Raw genomic sequence first — 17,934 nt, 5'->3', positions numbered from 1 at the left:
TTGCCATCTTGCGGAGCTTTACAGTTTCTGAGGTCTTAATCATTGATATTGCTATGTGGCCACTTCTTTGTCTCACTAACCATCCATGTCTCTGCACTATCTTCAAATCTTGTCCAGTTACTTGCAACACACTCTTAAACTCCTTTCACCAGTCCTCCTGCCTGTTACAATATCACTACTGTTTTTGACCTGCTCGACATGTCCGTGAACCTGAAATCGCTTACTGTTTCCATGGTGCAGTCTCCCCACCACAATTGCCCGAGGGTGATGCATAACTGGCCCTTTCATCACCACCAGATCTGGCTTGACGATGTCCAAGCAGTACTATGATCGGAAATTTCCTCCAACTAACTATTGGGAAGACCAAAGCCTTAGTCTTAGGTTCCTGTCACAAACTCCATTCCCTAGCCACCGACTTCAGCCTTCTCCCTGGTAACTTACTGAGATTGAACTTTGTACTGTGTTTGATCCTAAGAAGAGATTTTGACCACATAGCCACTCATTCAGCAAGTCTGCTAACTTCCACCTGCATAACATTGCCTCAGCCTGCAAAATCCTTTATTACCTCTTAGTTTGAATATTCCAACACTCTCCTGCTGACTCCTATTTTCCACCCTCCATAAAGCAGAGTTCATCAAAAGCTCTGCTGCTTACATCCTAACTCGCACCAACAGCTGAATTTTATCCAGGAGGCAGGTTCCCTGCCCCTGGCTTAAAGGTTGAGGGTGAGCCCACCTAAACTTGGCTGGCTCACTCCGCAACCATTTAATGGCTGTCAGGCTTTTAATTGGTTTGAGGCAGGATTTTGCGCAGTCAATAGCAATCATATGGTTGGCAGCTTACATCCCTGCAGTGCCACCGAGTGCTGTGGCCACTGCTCAGTCTACAGCAAGCCCCTGAAGGGAGGAGCCCGGGGTCTCACGGGGCCAGGCTGGCAGGTCCTGCCAAGGGGGACTGTCAGGGCATGTAGTGGGGAAACGGTGGGGTAGGGGGAAGTCTTTCGAGGGGGTTATGGGCTCGCTGATGGTCTCAGGCTGCCTAAACAGGCAGCCCCCCACCTCTCTGCCCCATCACTGGCCGCCAACCTTTCTTGCTGCATGAAAAATTGCAGCAATGGCCGGAGGAGGCCCTTAAATAGACATTAAGTGGCCACTTAAGGGCTGACAGAAAAAGTTGCCACCCAATGCCTTCCCACTGTAGGTAAGGTGCCCCCTGAGTGGCAGGTTAATAATGGGCATGATGCTGCGGCTATAGCAGCCATTTTTACACCCCTCCACCTGTCAAAATTCAGCTCCAAGTTTATTATCCCTGTGCTTGCTGACCTACATTGGCTCCTGGCCTGGCAATGCCTCAATTTTAAAATTCTCAACCTTGTTTTCAAATTCCTCCATGGCTTTTCCCCTTCCTATCTTTGTTACCTCCTACAGTCCTCTAGTTCTCTGCACTCTTTAAATTCTCGCATCTTGCACATCCCCAGTTTTTAATCACTCCTATATTGGTGGCCTACAGTATTTTGCTACTTCCTTCTACCAATAACTCTATCCTCCCTGCTCACTATAGGCAGAATTTTATCCTTCCCAACCCCCTCTTCTCCCGCCTCCCTCTCCCGCCTCCCCACCCCCCCCCCCCCCCCCCCCCCCCCCCCCCCCCCCCCCCACTCTCACTCACCTGTGGCCTGGGTGTTTTGGCGACCGTAGGCTTCTGATGGTTGCATTACTGGCAGTTACCACCTCTCCTTGTGGTACTGAAAAGCAGTGGAGAGCCACCAACTTCTGTTTGGCTGGCAGCTCTGGTGAGGAGGGGTGGGTGGGTGTGTGTGGGTGTGGACTTTCTGATCCCAGAGTCCTAACCCCCAGGGAAGGGTTGCTACTGACCAGTTAAATGCCTGGTGGGCAATTAGCAATCACCAACGGAGGCTACATGGGGCTCCTGCCAGTTCTCCAGTCAGTGGGTGAGATCCCAGTCTGCCCTATGTATGGCCAGCAATGAGACATGCCCTTTCTAAGTATATTTACTATTTGTGTGATGTACAAAGGGTGACTGATATACCTGTTTCCATTCAACTGCGAAGTGTTTTTTTTAAATTTATTTACGGGCTGCAGGTGTCACTGGTTAGGCCAGCATTTATTGTCCATCCCTAATTGCCCTTGCAAAGGTGGTGGTGAGCTGCCTTCTTGAACCGCTGCAGTCCCTGTGGTGTAGTGCTGTTAGGAAGGGAGTTCCATGATTTTGACCTAGTGACACTGAAGAAACGGTGAGATATTTCCAAGTCAGAATGGTGAGTGGCTTGGAGAGGAACATTCAGGTGTTGGTGTTCCCATCTATCTGCTGCCCTTGTCCTTCTAGGTGGTAGTGGTCATGGGTTTGGAAGGTGCTGTCTAAGGAGCCTTGGTGAGTTTCTGCAGTGCATCTTGTACTGCTGCCACTGTCAGTGGTGGAGGGAATGAATGTTTGTGGATGTGCTGCCAAACAAGCGGGCTGCTTTGTCCTGGATGGTGTCAAGCTTCTTGAGTGATGTTGGAGCCTCCTACAGCCCTCTGGAGGAAAATACACCTGACATTCATGACACAAACAAATTATACTGAGCTGTCTGTTGCATAGAATCAGAGATTCCTCAAAATGTTTACATGCACTAATTGAACCTTAATGCTCATACGTAAGAAATCCTAAGTGGTTCATTGATATCTGAATCCTGATGACTTACGCACTGTTTATTTTATAGAACAGCTTGCTACCAGCTGGTTATTTTTAATAGCAGACTACAAGAAATTTTTTTGCAATTCATATACCCTGGGCATGCCACAGTGAGTTACTGGCTTATTTATCACATTGTCTTGGCTGTCATCATTTGCAGATCCGATATCGGACCACAGAACCTGTCTGGGAAGAAGCGTTTACTTTCCGCATTCATAATCCAATGACTGTGGACCTGGATATTGAGGTAGTGTGCTTATAAACAAGCTGTTTAACATAAAAAATTTTATTGTATTATGTTACTTGTTGTGAACCAATACATTAGGTATTTCTGTTGAAGTTTATAAAATGAAACCAAATTTAAGTAAAGCTACCACATTCTAGATTTTTGCAGACTACATGTATTGTATTTTGAAACTTTTCAGAATAGCTGTGTTTACCTGAACAATGTATTAATGTGACAATTTAAACCAGAATTCAGAATTAGGAAAGTTAATAGTGATGCGCATGATCAGTAACGATGAGCTTGCTTGTAAACAGACTTTATTGGAGGAAATGGTGTTCATTTTAACATGATGTATCAAAATAAGAATCTTTTAAACAAAAAGGAATAATTTCTTCTCCTGATAAGTGACAGTTGATGGGTGTGGCCTGTGCCTGAAGATATCAGTACATTGTCAGAATTCCAACCCCCCCCACACCACCGCCCCAAAACCCCACCCACCCACCCACCCACAACTCTGGCGGTAAGTTTGGAGGTGGGGGCTGCTGCTTGACTGGGCAAGAGGATGCAGAATGGGTTTCCCACCACCTTTCCCCAATTAAGTCCAGGCCAGGAAGGTTCCAGGATGGCCTTCCTGCCTGAATGCCAATTAAGGCACTTAAGGGGGACCTGGGGAGTTGGTGGTGTAGTGGTAATATCATTGGACTAGTAATCCAGAGGCTCAGGCTAACGCTGTGGGGACATGGGTTCAATCCACTATGACAGCTGGTGAGATTTGAATTCAGTTAATAAATCTGGAAAATAAATCCAGTCTCAGTGATGGTGACCATGCAATTGTTGTTAAAACTCACCTGGTTCACTAATGTCCTTTAAGGAAAGAAATCTTCCATCCTTACCTGGTCTGGCCTACATGTGACTCCAGACACACAGCAATATGGTTGATTCTTAACTGCCTTCTGAAATGGCTCAGAAAGCCACTCAGTTCAAGGGCAATTAGGGATGGGCAACAATCAGTGGTGACTGGCCTTGCCAGCGGCACCCACATCCCATGAAAAAATAAAGAAGAAAAAATGAATACCCACTTAAGGGCCTCACCCGACTGTTGCAGGTTTTTAACCACCGGCGGGGTGGGGGGTGCTCGCCATGTGGGGAGACTAAGTAAACCCTGATCAAGGGACCTAGCATCAGAAAGGGTGTGCCTGCTGAGAACCACCCCCATCCCTTTCCTTCGACTCCCCTCACACCAGCGACCTCATCCCCATAACCTCCATCCTGTTGTCACCTACCTTTCTCCAGTGATCCCACAATGAATCACTGCTCCTGGCATTACTGCCAGTAATGGAGAGCTGCTGGCCTCTGACCAGCAGTGCTCAGGGGTGGGATTTCTTCCCTACTAATGAAAGTCCCAGAATTAAATGTCTCTCGTAGAGCCAGGAGCCCAGGCGGCAGGGTTCCCACTGCCAGTTAGGGACTTGATTCTCTGGGGGCTCCCAGAGTTCAGGTCAACGGAATATTGATGACGATGTCACCCCCTCCCAACACCCACTGTCCTCATTAAATTCCACTCACAAGCCGGGATTTTCAGTTCCCACTGGCGTTAGGCATGTTCAGTGGTAAGAACAGATAAAATGGCGAGAAAGCCAAAAATCGGTGAAACAGTTTGCGATTGCCTGCTCACCCTGTTGATGGTGGTCTGTGTTTCCCGCCATCGGACGTCAGGAACTTCATTGTAAACATCAGTATATCATTATAAGGCCAGCCGGCCGGTTTCATCCCCCACCGCTGGATCGTCTGCCCATGTCGGCAGCAAAAACACAACAGCATATTGTTTCACAACAGCATATATAAGGCGTGCACTTGGCGGGCTGCTCTTCGCTTGGGACTTCAAGATTTGTTTGCCTACCTTGCTTTGGTCAGCACTTGTAGTCATCAGCACCAGGCTTCATAGACAGCACCACATCACTTTTAGGGGGCTCACGGGCAGGTCACTGCCTACCAGATCCGCCATATGTGGGTGGCTTTTCAATAGCTGCAGGGCTAGAGCTTGCTTGGGGAAGGGAAGAAGCTGCAGGATGAGGGGGTTGTACTGTACAGTACTGTGGGCACATGTTGATCTATGCTAGTGGCCTCAAGATAGTGAGGACTGAGGAGGCAGTCTCCAGAGAAGATGAGGCCAGATTGACATAAGGGTATGTGTGTGAGGATGGGTGATGTCCCTTGAGCTGGCAGTCAGTGCGATGCCAGGAAATATATGATGGGCTTGAGTTTGAGAGTTTAGAATGCTGAAATGGTTGCCATACCCTGACTGGATGGATGAGATCATTCATCCTCTATCTGCATTGGATGGCCAACCTCTTCTGTGCAGCATTGCCACTGATCCCCACTGTCATCGCCTACCAAGCTAGAGTGGTAATGTTGCTGCCCCTCCTGCAGGCAGAGCGGGGTTAGAGGACAGTGGTCCTCCATGGCATCTAAAAGGCGCTTGAGGGCTGCAGTTTTCTTGCCTTTCGGGGCCATGTCTTTGCAACAGTCCTGGGCTGGAAGCACTGAGCGTGGCTGTACTTTAAGTGTGGTGCCTGGGGGAGGTGATGGCATGGCAGGCATATTGGAGCCCGCCCGCCAGCAAAACGGAGTGTATCCTGGGAATGCATAATTAATGCAGCGGGTTTGGGACGATATGGCGTGAAAAGACGCCATTGCAGCCGCCGGGTAAAGCGTCGGTTTTCCTGCCCGTTACCGCACTTAGTGCAAATCCCCCCGTAGTTTCCCAAAATGCAAACTCATTACCTAACCACTATTGCCGAGAACTGCATACAATTGACATGCCTCCTGAAAGTCATCCTACACTGAACTTGTGCCAATGCTTACCTCTTAGCAAGGGTATAGTTTAGGGTGAAAGGCTTATAAAGAATGTTTCACATTGTTTTACCTGTTATACCTGCTTGGACACATGCTTTTCTGGCAAAAATGCAAGGTATTCAGTCATGTGTGCACGTGTTCGCATGCAGATACGTGTGATTTAATTAAGCTGGGCAGAGATCAATAGGAGACAAGTTGCCTGGGGGTGTAAAACGTGAAAAGTATCAAGGTGTTAGGTTTGAGGTACAAGTGAGTAGGTTAGATCTAATGTTTGCATTTTTAGATAAGTGGAGAGTTTGTTTAAATATCAAAGCTAGAAAGGGACATGCTTGCATTTTACAGGAGTTCCATTGGTAAATAGAAGGGGAGATCTTATATTTTATTGACCCAAAAGCAAAGACAAGGTGGAAACATGAAAGATCTTATATTTGGAAAAATTTGAGTTTCATAGAGTTGTGAAAACAATGGAACCTGAGATGAAAGGGGGAAATAGGGTATTTTAGAGTTACGGTGGAGAGCTTAGGGGGGTTGTAGCTGTTTGGCTGTTGAGCTGTGAGATGTGAGATTTAGCAGCTGGAACTATAGCTGAAAGAGGATGCAATTTGAATCAACCATCCATTCAAGCCAGAAAAGTCTTGGGCTGCAAAAAGCAGTTTAATTTGAAGTTTGAATTTTTACAGCAGAGTGGAAGAGTGTTACAGGTCATGTGGCATGCCTTTATTTAAGCTACAGCAGTTTGCCTTGGGTAATATTACTGGGTTCTTTAAAGTTGAACATCTAGAAGGGAGCGTTGCCTGGAAGATGTTTACTTGTGAGTCTGACCAAGTCTCTACCAAACTAGAGTGGTAATGTTGCTGCCCCTCCTGCAGCAGTCCTGGGCTGGAAGCACTGAGCGTGGCTGTACTTTAAGTGTGGTGCCTGGGGGAGGTGATGGGGGAAATGTTTTGTAAGTTTAACTGTGTATCTGTAATCTTGTGTGCTTAAGTTTTGTTTTATTCTTTGTAATAAAACTTTTATTTTTAATTTTTTTAATCCTAAAAGTGATACTGGACGACTTACTGCTGAAATCAGTACATCCACTTCTCGTTTTCAAAATACAAAAAGAAGCCCAAAAGCCATGTTTCCCTCTGAGATTTGGTTTGTGCAGCAATTAATATCAGCTGTGTTCATAACAATATGCAATACTGGGTTTAGATGTCCCACCATTCAATTTACTGTAACTCCCTCCATTGCTCCTCATATCAGTTGTACAGCCCCCACCCAGCTGCTCATCCTGATGTAGTTGCAGAACTTGGAAATGGTTGTATTCACTATCTCTGGTGGGGGATTCATTTGGGGAATTGGAGCACAAAGCCTGTCTGCCAGCCGATATTACAAAATTATGGTATCATTTTGTTGTTTCTGTTTCAATATCTGTTGCTTGGTGCTTTATTGTTTATGTTATTTGCTTTTTCCAGGCTAAGGATGACCATCACCAGTGCTCGCTAGGTTCATTTAACCTGCCTCTTAAACAGTTGCTGGAAGCTGAAGGCCTAACAATGGACCAGCGATTTCAATTAAACAATTCGGGTCCCAGCAGTACAATCAAGATGAAGATAATGCTTAGAGTATGTGTGAACAGTGTTTTTGTATCTCTTTAAGTAAAAGGCCATCTCCTGTTCTCTCCAGTTAAGGCAGTTATTTTAAGTTAGTGACCAGCTCCTGCTAAAATGGAATTGTTTTCAGAGAACAATCATGTTTCTGGTGTTCAACGGCAAAACTTTGCTAACATCAGAATATTCCTGTTTGTGCTGACTCCTTGAACAAAATAATTCATTTGGCAATGCTTGATATTTTAAAGGCAACTCTCCCTTTTAATTTTAAGCCTCTATTGATGTAATCACATCTCTCTGTATCTTCCTTGCTGGACTGCAGGAGGAGCAGAGCAACAGCTATAGTCATTAGGAATATGCTCCACCCATCCAGCGTGTGATATTTAAATGCCAAATACTGAGTTCTTGCTGCTGATTTTAATTTCATAAGCAACCTCACAGATTATCCATGTCTAAAATCACCCCTTTAGCCAAATTTTGACCCGAAGAGGAATGTTAACTTGCCTTACACTTGAGAAAAGAAAAACAAATGCAGCAGTATTATCCATTTTAATACTTAACCATCAATATTACACCATATATTGGGTGTTAAATGGAAGGTATGACTATCCCAACTTGTTAACAGTTCACGTTAGAACTTTATTAAGGATGTGATAATGATTTTTGAAAGTAAATAATATACATTGTCATCCATGAAAAACATTTCTACTACGAGGTTGTACTACCTGGTACTTTGGGGAGTTAGTTCTGCAGTGCAGCCAGGGGATGGCACTGAAAGAAGCAGCTGAGGATAGACCTCGCCAGAAGGGAAGCAGCGAATTACAATCAACACCATGGGCAGGATTTTTCACTGGGCATGCGGGCGCGCTCCCGACACGCCGGAGCGTGAAATAAAACATGTTGGCATCAGCCGAGCGTGCTGACGTCAGCGTGCACTCTTGTGATGTTAGGTTGGGTGCCACCAGAGGCAGCAGCGCGCTCACCAACAATTAAAAGGCCTATTAAGACCATTAGGTTAACAGTTGTCCTGGATTTTTTACTGCCTGTTCAACCCAATGGTTGACAGGCAGGCAAAAAGGCCAAGCGGCCTTTGCATTTTTTTTAGGAAACCTCATCCACGAGTGGGATGAGGGTTCCTGAAGCAAATAAAAATAAAATAAAAACTTACATGTTCCAGCTCATGTGACAGAGTCACATGTGGGGACATGTTTTATGACATTTTTATTTTGTGCACTAGTTTTTTTTAAACAGTGCTTCATTCCTCCTGAGGCAGCTACGTGCCTCAGGGAGATTGAAGTGCTCTTTGGCTTGCATGCGTGAAGTTCACGCTAGGCCCGCTTGCACCCCTCCTCCCTCCCACACAGGCAGCCTGAGCGCTGCTGCCCGCGTTCCATGCTGGGCGGGACTTAATTGGCCCACCCACATCAAATTGCAGTGTGGTGCCGATCATGGGCGGCAGTCAGCTTCCCAACCATTCCCCCTACCCCTGCCGAGCATGCTCGCCAAGGGCAAAATTCTGCCCCATGTAAAAATGTATCTAGGTAAATGGTATTACATAGAAACTAGGAGCAGGAGTAGGCCATTCGGCCCTTCGAGCCTGCTCCGCCATTCATTATGATCATGGCTGATCATCCAATTCAATAGCCTTCTCCCGCTTTCTCCCCATACCCTTTGATCTCTTTCATCCCAAGAGCTATATCTAACTCTTTCTTGAAAACATACAATGTTTTGGTCTCAACTACTTTCTGTGGTAACGAATTCCACAGGCTCACCACTATCTGGGTGAAGAAATTTCTCCTCATCTCAGTCCTGAGTGGTCTACCCCATATCCTCAGACTGTGACCCCTGGTTCTGGACTCCCCCACCATCGGGAACATCCTTCTTGCATCTACCCTGTCTAGTCCAGTTAGAATTTTATAGGTTTCTATGAGATCCCCCCTCATTCTTCTGAACTCCAGCGAATATAATCCTAATCGACTCAATCTCTCCTCATATGTCAGTCCCGCCATCAGTCGGATAAACCTTCGTTGCACTCCCTCTATAGTAAGTACGTCCTTCCTCAGATAAATGTTAAATGTAGGAAAGCTATTTGAGAGTGTTCAGGTAATCGCCTACGCTGAACATCAACTTCTATCTATCTTTGTTGACAGAAGAGCTCTCTATCACATGTCCCATACCTTTTATCCTTAATGGGTCTGGCAGGGCTAAATTTATTCCAGAGCAGTTACCCCAGCTAGAAAATAAAAGGGAAATGAAGTGAACTACACAGATTATTGTTAACCCAATATGTTTCCCTATTTATGTAGTGCTATCCAACTGCATGCAACTGTCTTGTGTGTTATTCCTGTAGGACCTTGTGGTTTCAGTCAAGCAAGTTATACCTGTTATGAAGTGTTGTGCATAGTCTTATTAAGGTAGTCATAGTCTTGGGTAGTTCAACAGTAAGTATTTATTAACTACTAGAAACTAGGTCCAAGCTAGGAGCTGTCTGCGTGCTTGCTTCCACACACGGCACTGTCCAACACAGGACTGACCCCTAGGTGTGGGTCATGTGTTCTCTTACATCACTGTATGGGCGGTACTGTACTTGGTCCCCCGTTAACTCTTTATGTACCAGATCCTTTTATGACAATACCTGTCGTCACTTATCTCCTTGAAGTGTTCTAATGAAAAGTTAATCTCAGTATTAATGGCAATGCTAAAGGTAATCTGCAGCATCGTGGTGCCTAACAAATACTATTTGGTGGCAAATGGTGGATGTTTGTCACAATTTACACACAAATCCACTTAGGCTTTTTTTTTCCAACTAATGACAAGAGTACTGGAATGAATGACTGTGTAAATCAGCAGGAATTAAACATCAGGCAGAATCTCACGGTATCCTGCTGGCAGTTTTGCAGGCAGGGGGCATCTGTTAAATTACCTGGGTGACCTTCCCACTATCATTTACCCCGCTTCTGATCTGCCCTCAATTTTACAGGGGCACATGGGGTGTCAATTCTGAGGCTGGTGAGATGAGGTCAGGGTTGAAGGGGAAGCAGACACGTTACGCTGCATGAACCTTATATGCAAAAGGAGGGAGGGTTGCCTTCTTCAAGGGCTGCCTTTTCATGTTGGGTGCCCATCCCCAAAGCCTGGCAGCAATCTTTTATGCAAGTTCATACAGAACTTACATGCGGTTGGACAGCACCAACAATGAATTAAGATGAGCTGAACGGCTTTCTTCATCATAACTATCTTGCAAAAACTCATTTGATACCATCCTTTCGGAATTCTACTTTTGCTATCTCCCCACTTCAGTACCATATAATTGTTGGATAACTTTCTAAAACTTGTGAAATGATTCTCACATTCTGTTCCTCTTCATAGATCCTTTCTCTTGAAAAACAAGAGAAGACCCCAGATCGTTCCTCAGCTCAGGTAAAGAAGCAACCATCTCATAGCAAGGACGCTCGAAAGCCAGCATCAAAAGTGCAACTGGTCCCCCCGACAGAATCGAATAAACCTGCCCTCGCTGTTCCTGCTGCTGATAGCACCAAAAAGCTTGAGAAGACAGATAAGGTGGAGAACTACAGCACTGCTTCCCAGAGCCCACAGAGGCCTTCCAGCCTCCAGCAAGCTCCATCAGCTAACACCATCTCCAGCCAAACAGGCTCTCCATCACATCTTTCTGCTAAAGAACCAACCCCGAGTATTGCCTCTGATGTATCGCTACCCTTTGCCACGCAGGAGTTACACCAGAGACTGAGGCAACTGCAAAAGTACAGCCCCAACTGTCTTTTACTCTGTGGGGGGATGGTGGGGTTGATGGGGATGTGGGGATGGGGGTGGGTTAGGGGAGGAGTTCCTTCAATAATTCAAACCAGTTTGAAGAATGGGAATATAAAATCATTTGATTTTGCTTGCTGGCAAAAAAAGTATCTTAAAGGAAAGCATTTCCTACTTCTCTCTTTTAAACAGCCAACAAAATGACTTCTAACCTTGTCTCTCAGCTCATCTGATAAACCCTCATTCATGTCTTTGTTACCTTTAGACCTGACTATTGGAACTCAGTCGTGACTGGTCTCCCACATTCTATCCCCTGTAAATTTGAGGTCATCCCACATTCTACCCTCTGTAAATTTGAGGTAATCCAAAATTCTGCTGCCCATGTCTTAACTTGCACCAAGTCCAGTTCCCCAATCACCCCTGTGCTTATCAACCTACATTGGCTCCTGGTCAAGCAATGTCTAGATTATAAAATTCTTGTCCTTGTTTTCAAATCCCTCCCTATCTTTGTAATCTCCTCCAGCCCCATAGCGCTCTGAGATATCTGCGCTCCTCTAACTCTGGCCTCTTGAGCATCCCCAACTTTAACTGCTCCACTATAGCTGGTTGCATCTTCAGTTGCCTAGGCCTTAAGCTCTGGAATTCCTTCTTCCACCTCTCAGTCTCTCTACCTCACTCGCCTACTTTAAGACACTCCTTAAAACTACCTCTTTGACCAAGCTTTTGGTCACCTGACCTAATATCTCCTCATGTAGCTTGGTGTCATATTTTGTTTTAAAATGTTCCTGTGAAACACCATGGGCCATTTTATTACTTTAATTGTGCTATATAAATAGAAGTTAAGTCTTAAAAAACTGGGGTGGGTGGGGTGGAGTTTGATAATTGTAAATGAGAATATATTGGCTACAGTAAGCTGTGGGCCTGGCTACATACTTTGAGTGATGAGTACGTTGTGACCTTTGGTCCCATAAGGGTGTGTACATATTGCATTACACTGTTAACGCTGTGTTATGTTATTTCCATGTTAAAAATATTAAGGGAAACTCCTTATACCTTCATATCTTAAATTGATCATGTAACATGCAGGGCACAGAGGAAATCTGAATTCAGAAGCAAAATACTGCAGAAGCAGGAAATCTGAAATAAAAACAAAAAATGCTAGAAATACTAGGCAAGTCAGGCAGAATCTGCAGAGGGAATCAGAGTTAATATTTCAGGTCATCAGAAGGGCCATCGCGCATTTTTCTCTCCATAGATGCCGCCTAACCTCCTTTTAAATCTGAATTTGGGTCTTTATTAGGAATTGGAGGCATATCTTTGGCTGCTTGATGTGAGAAGTGCTGTGAGGTCACTAGTGCGGATGCAGCAAGTTGTATATGGGCAGGATCTTCCCCTATCAGGGGGTGGGGTGGGTAGGGTTGTGTGTGAGTGGGCAGGTTCCCGATTGGCGCCCCCGGTTGGGGGCACGCTGCCATTTTACATGGGCGGGCCAATTAAGGCTCGCCCAGTGTGACATCTGCCAGGAAGCACTATGCGCTCCCTGTGCGGGCAAGAGGGGAGGTCCCCTGAGCCAGGAGTGCGCTCTTTTACGCATGCGTACGAAAGAGCGCACAGATCTCCCTGAGGCAAAGTGCTGCCTCAGGAAGATCAGCTCAGGTTTGAAAATTTCAGTTAAAAAAAAAAGGGGAAAAAAATTACTGGCATGTCCACTCATGTACCACTGTCACATGAGCTGGGACATGTCAATTTCTTTTATTTTGTAGAAATTTTAATACCCTCTTGATACCTCATCCCGCCCATGGATGAGATTTCATGTTTTTTCAGGAGCCCACTTAGGTTGGATGGGCAGGTCCATTAACCATGTTAATAACTTTTTTAATGGCCTTAATAGGCCTTTGATAGTTCGGCGGCCGCACAGGCGATTTGGCTGCGCGCCCACCAAACTGAAAATCTAAATGACGTGGGGTGATATCGGGACGCACACCCGCCATCATCCCGTGTCATTTTACGCATCGGTGAGCAGGCCCTGCCCCCCCGCTCGCTGAACAGGAGATTCTGCAAAATAAATGATAAAATATTTCCATCATATAAATGCTCATTGTAAAGTTCAAAAGGTGATAATTGTAGGTACTAGAATTTTCTGTGAATAGCAAAGAAAAATATTGAGCAATCTTTTGATTCTGAACATTCAGTATATTTGATTCAGAACTTCCCTTATCCTTGTCGTCTGTGTTTAAATCCAATCTAAATTAATAGACCTGCCCTGATGACCCTATGTAAACTAAGTTTAGCTCCATTACACCCTGAGTCACGTTGGGCAGCAGATTACAGTGTAAAATTGCTTGCAATTCAGCAATAAGGGGCATTAATTAGCAATTTTACTTAAAGGTCTTGCAACTGCTTTTGTAAGAAAAAATGAAAATATTCTTCTCCAATAGTAGAGAGCTACTTTGTGTTGCGTTAGAGCAGGGTAGAGGTTGCTTTGCTCTGCACATGTTCCGTGAAACACCTTGGATAACAGAACTGAAAACAGTTCAATTGCCCAGGCACAACACTTTGATGAGGTTTGTTTTGTGTCTTTTTTTAAATTAAGTTTTAAATCTGAACAGTTCTTTGCAGCCTGTTACCACTTGACCCCTCTTTTTGTTTGGATTGAATGGTATGATGAATTACTGTTTCATCAGAATAGATATTATCACTGAATCTTTGTGCTTTTTGTGTTGCAGTGGAACAACTCTTGGCCAATCACCACTGGGTCAGATTCAGCTAACGCTTCGGCACAGTTCTCAAAGAAACAAGCTCATTGTGGTTGTACATGCTTGCCGGTAGGTAAAACAACAAACCGATGGACTGATGTGCCTGCACATGTACATATGGGATTTGTAAAGTAAGGGATGAAAGGCAGTAGCCAGGAAGTGTGTTTTGAAAAACATTGGTTTGTAATTTGGTATGTGAAATTGGAATGAGAAATATTCACATTCTTGAATCAAGTTTAATAGAGGTAAGACCATAAAGCGTAGGAGCAGAAATAGGCCATTCAGCCCATCGAGTCTGCTCCAACATTCAATGAGATCATGGCTGATCTGATAAACCTCAACTCTACTTTTCCCCATAGCCCTTGATTCCCTTACTGATTAAAAATCTGTCTGTCTACTTGAATGTACTTAATGACCCAGTCTGTACAATCTTCTGTGGTAATGAATTCCACAGATTCACCACCCTATGAGAGAAGAAATTCCTCCTCATCTCTGTCTTAAATGGGCGACCCCTTACTCTGAGATTATGCCCTCCGGTCCTAGACTCTCCCCACAAGGGGAAACAGCCTCTCAGTACCCACCTTGTCAAGCCTCCTAAGAATCTTGTATGTTTCAATAAGGTTGCCTCTCATTCTTTTAAACTCCAATGAGTACAGGCCCAACCTACCCAACCTCTGCTCATAAGAAAATCCCTTCTACCTGGGATCAACACAGTGAACCTTTTCTGGACTGCCACCAATGCCAGTATATCTTATCTTAGATAAGGGGACCAAAACTGTTCACAGTATTCTAGGTGTGGTCTAACGAGTGCCTTGCATAGTTTTAGCAAGACTTCCATATTTTCATACTCCCTTTGTTTGAAATAAAGGCCAACATTCCATTTGCCTTCCCAATTACCTGCTGAACTTGTGTGCAAGCTTTTTGTGATTCATGCACGAGGACCCTCAAATCCATCTGTGCTGCAGCTTACTGCAGTCTTTCTCCCTTTAAATAATGCTCAGCACCTCTATCCTTTCTGCCAAAGTGCATAGCCTCACAGGCAGCATTTTCCACTCGGGGACGGGCCCCACTCGCTGACGCGTAAAATGACGGGGTGACGTTGGGTGTGCGTCCTGATGTCACCCCGCGTCCTTTAGATTTTCAGTTCAGCGAGCGCACAGCCAAGTCGATTGCACACCCACTGACCTGTCAGCGGCCTATTAAGGCCATTAAAAAAGTAATTAAAATGATTAATGGACCTGCCCATCCTCCCTTAAGGTTGGCGGGCAGGCGAAGAGCCCAGGTGACCTTCTGAAAAAGCATGAAACCTCATCCACAGGTGGGATGAGATTTCATGAGGGATTTAAAATATTCGGAAAATTTTTAAATAAAAGTAATGGACATGTCCCAGCTCATGTGACCCTATTTGTTGCTTTTTTTAATGTTTGTACACTCTGTCCCTTCCTGTCACACTCTGGGTATCATTACCTAAATAGCTGCCCTATAAAACTGCCTTATCCTTTTACTTTTTAAGCCTATGTATCCCCTCTCCAGAACCCTCCCCCCTCTATTTATTTTAAAGCCCTCTCTACAGCCCTAGTTTTTCGATTCGCCTGGACACTGGTCCCAGCACAGTTCAGGTGAAGCCGGCCCCACCGGAACAGCTCCCTTCTATCCTAGTACTGGTGCCTGTGCCCCATGAACTAAAACCCATTTCTCCCACACCAATCTTTGAGCCAGGCATTTAACTCCTTGACATTATTTACCCTATGCCAGATTGCCCGTGGCTCAGGTAGTAATCCCGAGATTATTACCTTGGAGGTTCTGCTTTATAATTTAGCTCTTAGCTGTTCAAGTTCTTTCAGCACAACCTCCTTTCTAGTCCTATCAATGTCGTTGGTACCAATGTGGATGACGACAACTGGATCCGTCCCCTCCCACTCCAAGTTCCTCTCCAGCCCTGAGGAGATGTCCTTAACCCTGGCACCGGGCAGGCAACACAACCTTTGGGACTCATGTTCATGGCTGCAGAGAACAGTATCTATCCTCCTAATTATACTATCTCCTACCACTACCATGTTCCCAATACCTCCCCCCACTTGAATGACCCCCTGTGCCATGTTGCCATGCTCAGTTAGCCAGTCCTCCCTGCACTCCTGCTCTCATTCACACAGCTTGCAAGAACCTCGTAACTGTTGGACATTTACAGGGGCCGAGGCTCCTTGAACACTACCCCCTGGGACCCTGTACTTGCCTCACCTGCAGTCACACCCTCCTGTCCCTGTTCACAGTCCAAATTTGAACTACCTAATCTGAGGCTTGTGACCTCCTGGAGCAAAGTGTCCAGGTAACTTTCCCCCTTCCTGATGTAGCGCAATGTCTGCAGCTCGGACTCCAGCTCCTCAACTTGGATCTGAAGTTCCTCGAGCTGCAAACACTTACTACTGATGTGTTCGCCCTGGATCACCTTGGTGTCCAGCAGCTCCCACATGCTGCAGTATTAACACATTACCCGTCCTGCCATCACTATTGTATTTTATTTAATTTATTAATTAATTACTCTAGTATCCCTGCGCTTTACACTTGAAGAATCCCCCGATCTTTACAATTTATTGTAATTAATTTTTACAACACTATCAATCTTATACTTAAACTCTTTTTAGGAAAGAAAAAATAAAGACTAGAGACGTAAACACAAAACTAAATACCTTAATTTTATTTTAACGACTAGAAGTACTCACCATTCCTACTCACCAATCAACTGCTCTCCACGTGCTTTTTAAAATGATCTCTCGCCTGCTCTCTGCACGCTTTTTAAAATGAACTCCCCTCACTTTCTGCACGCTTTTTAAAAGGTACTGAAAACAGGTGGTTTTTATTGTAGCTACTCATTGATGAAGGCTGATAGCACCTGATTCCTGTTTCTTGCTCGAACATGTTGGAGGTGCTGAATAACCTACTCCTGTTTTCTTTATGGAAGTTAGAAAGAGAGTGTCGAAATATCTTAGACAGGCAGAGGTTGTGTCCACAGTTAGGTTGTCACGCATGGACTAAAAGGAGCAACTTTGCCTGAAATCTTTTCTTCACTCCATGCTTTCTTATTTTGTGCTGAAGGATTGCAGGGTTTAGAGATGATGATTTGCTTGATTCATGTCAGCATGATATAGGGGAGATGTTGTGCTGTTACAGGAGGAGAGAATGCACAGTGGAGTGAAAATAAGAAGGCTTATGTAAATTGACAGAACGAGGAAAGTCACAACTTTAAGTAATACTGAAATTTGAATAGTTTGTGGGCAATAATGTAACCTGTGTTAACATCATTTCTCACAGAATTAGAGAATTGTTACAGCACAGAAGGAGGCCATTTGGCCCATCATGTCTGCACCAGCTCTCCAAATGAGCAATTCACCTTAGTGCCACTCCCCTGCCTCCTCTTCTATGTTCTTCTGGAGTGTGAAGGTGGTGATTGTCTTTCTAGATTACTGGATGATGTACTTAAGTTTGAATTGATACTATTTGTTGCATTTATTTTTCCCTTGCAGTAATTTAATAGCTTTTTCTGAAGATGGCTCAGATCCATACGTTCGATTGTATTTACTGCCTGACAAGAGGAGGTCAGGAAGGAGAAAAACGTCTGTGCTGAAGAGACAGTTAAATCCAGTCTATGATGAAACGTGGGTAGAGAAACCTTTCCATTTGTTTAAAAATATTCCAGTTTGAGACCATTTATTGTGTTATTGCCTGAATGCGTTAGTATTATTAGCTTGTTAATCTGAAGACTCACTACTCGAAGTGAGATTTGTGGTATGACAGTCACAGCTATTACTACTACATTTACAAGGAAGTAATTAAACATGCCAACATTTTTGCATTTAACATGCTTGGAATGTTGTTTCCTGTTAGAGAACATTAACTATGTGAGAATCCAATCGTTGAGTTCTCCCATAAGAGGTCCATTTATATGCAGCAACACAGGTGATGGTTTTGGGAGTGCCTGATTTGTTTCTTTGTAAAGTGTAGAATAATTAAATGCAAGATGCAACTGAGGAGATATTATGAGCCG

At 44.7% G+C, this 17,934-nt stretch overlaps 1 protein-coding gene across 4 annotated transcripts in view; it reads left to right on the top strand.

The window, feature by feature from the left end:
• The window catches only part of esyt2b (extended synaptotagmin-like protein 2b), a 232,009-nt gene that overhangs the window by 195,324 nt on the left and 18,751 nt on the right, over positions 1-17,934 (top strand). For all 4 annotated transcript variants that reach the window (XM_041184073.1, XM_041184070.1, XM_041184074.1 and 1 more), the window contains 5 exons: positions 2,855-2,941; positions 7,234-7,383; positions 10,738-11,129; positions 13,863-13,961; positions 17,414-17,545. In XM_041184073.1, the coding sequence (XP_041040007.1) occupies positions 2,855-2,941; positions 7,234-7,383; positions 10,738-11,129; positions 13,863-13,961; positions 17,414-17,545 (860 nt within the window). The remainder of the gene's footprint in view (positions 1-2,854; positions 2,942-7,233; positions 7,384-10,737; positions 11,130-13,862; positions 13,962-17,413; positions 17,546-17,934) is intronic.

The sequence above is a fragment of the Carcharodon carcharias genome, chromosome 3 (genome assembly GCF_017639515.1).
Source record: "Carcharodon carcharias isolate sCarCar2 chromosome 3, sCarCar2.pri, whole genome shotgun sequence".
In the NCBI taxonomy this organism is placed as follows: Eukaryota; Metazoa; Chordata; class Chondrichthyes; order Lamniformes; family Lamnidae; genus Carcharodon; species Carcharodon carcharias.
Note: the sequence above shows the minus strand (reverse complement) of the source record. Positions and strands in the feature narration are given on the sequence as shown.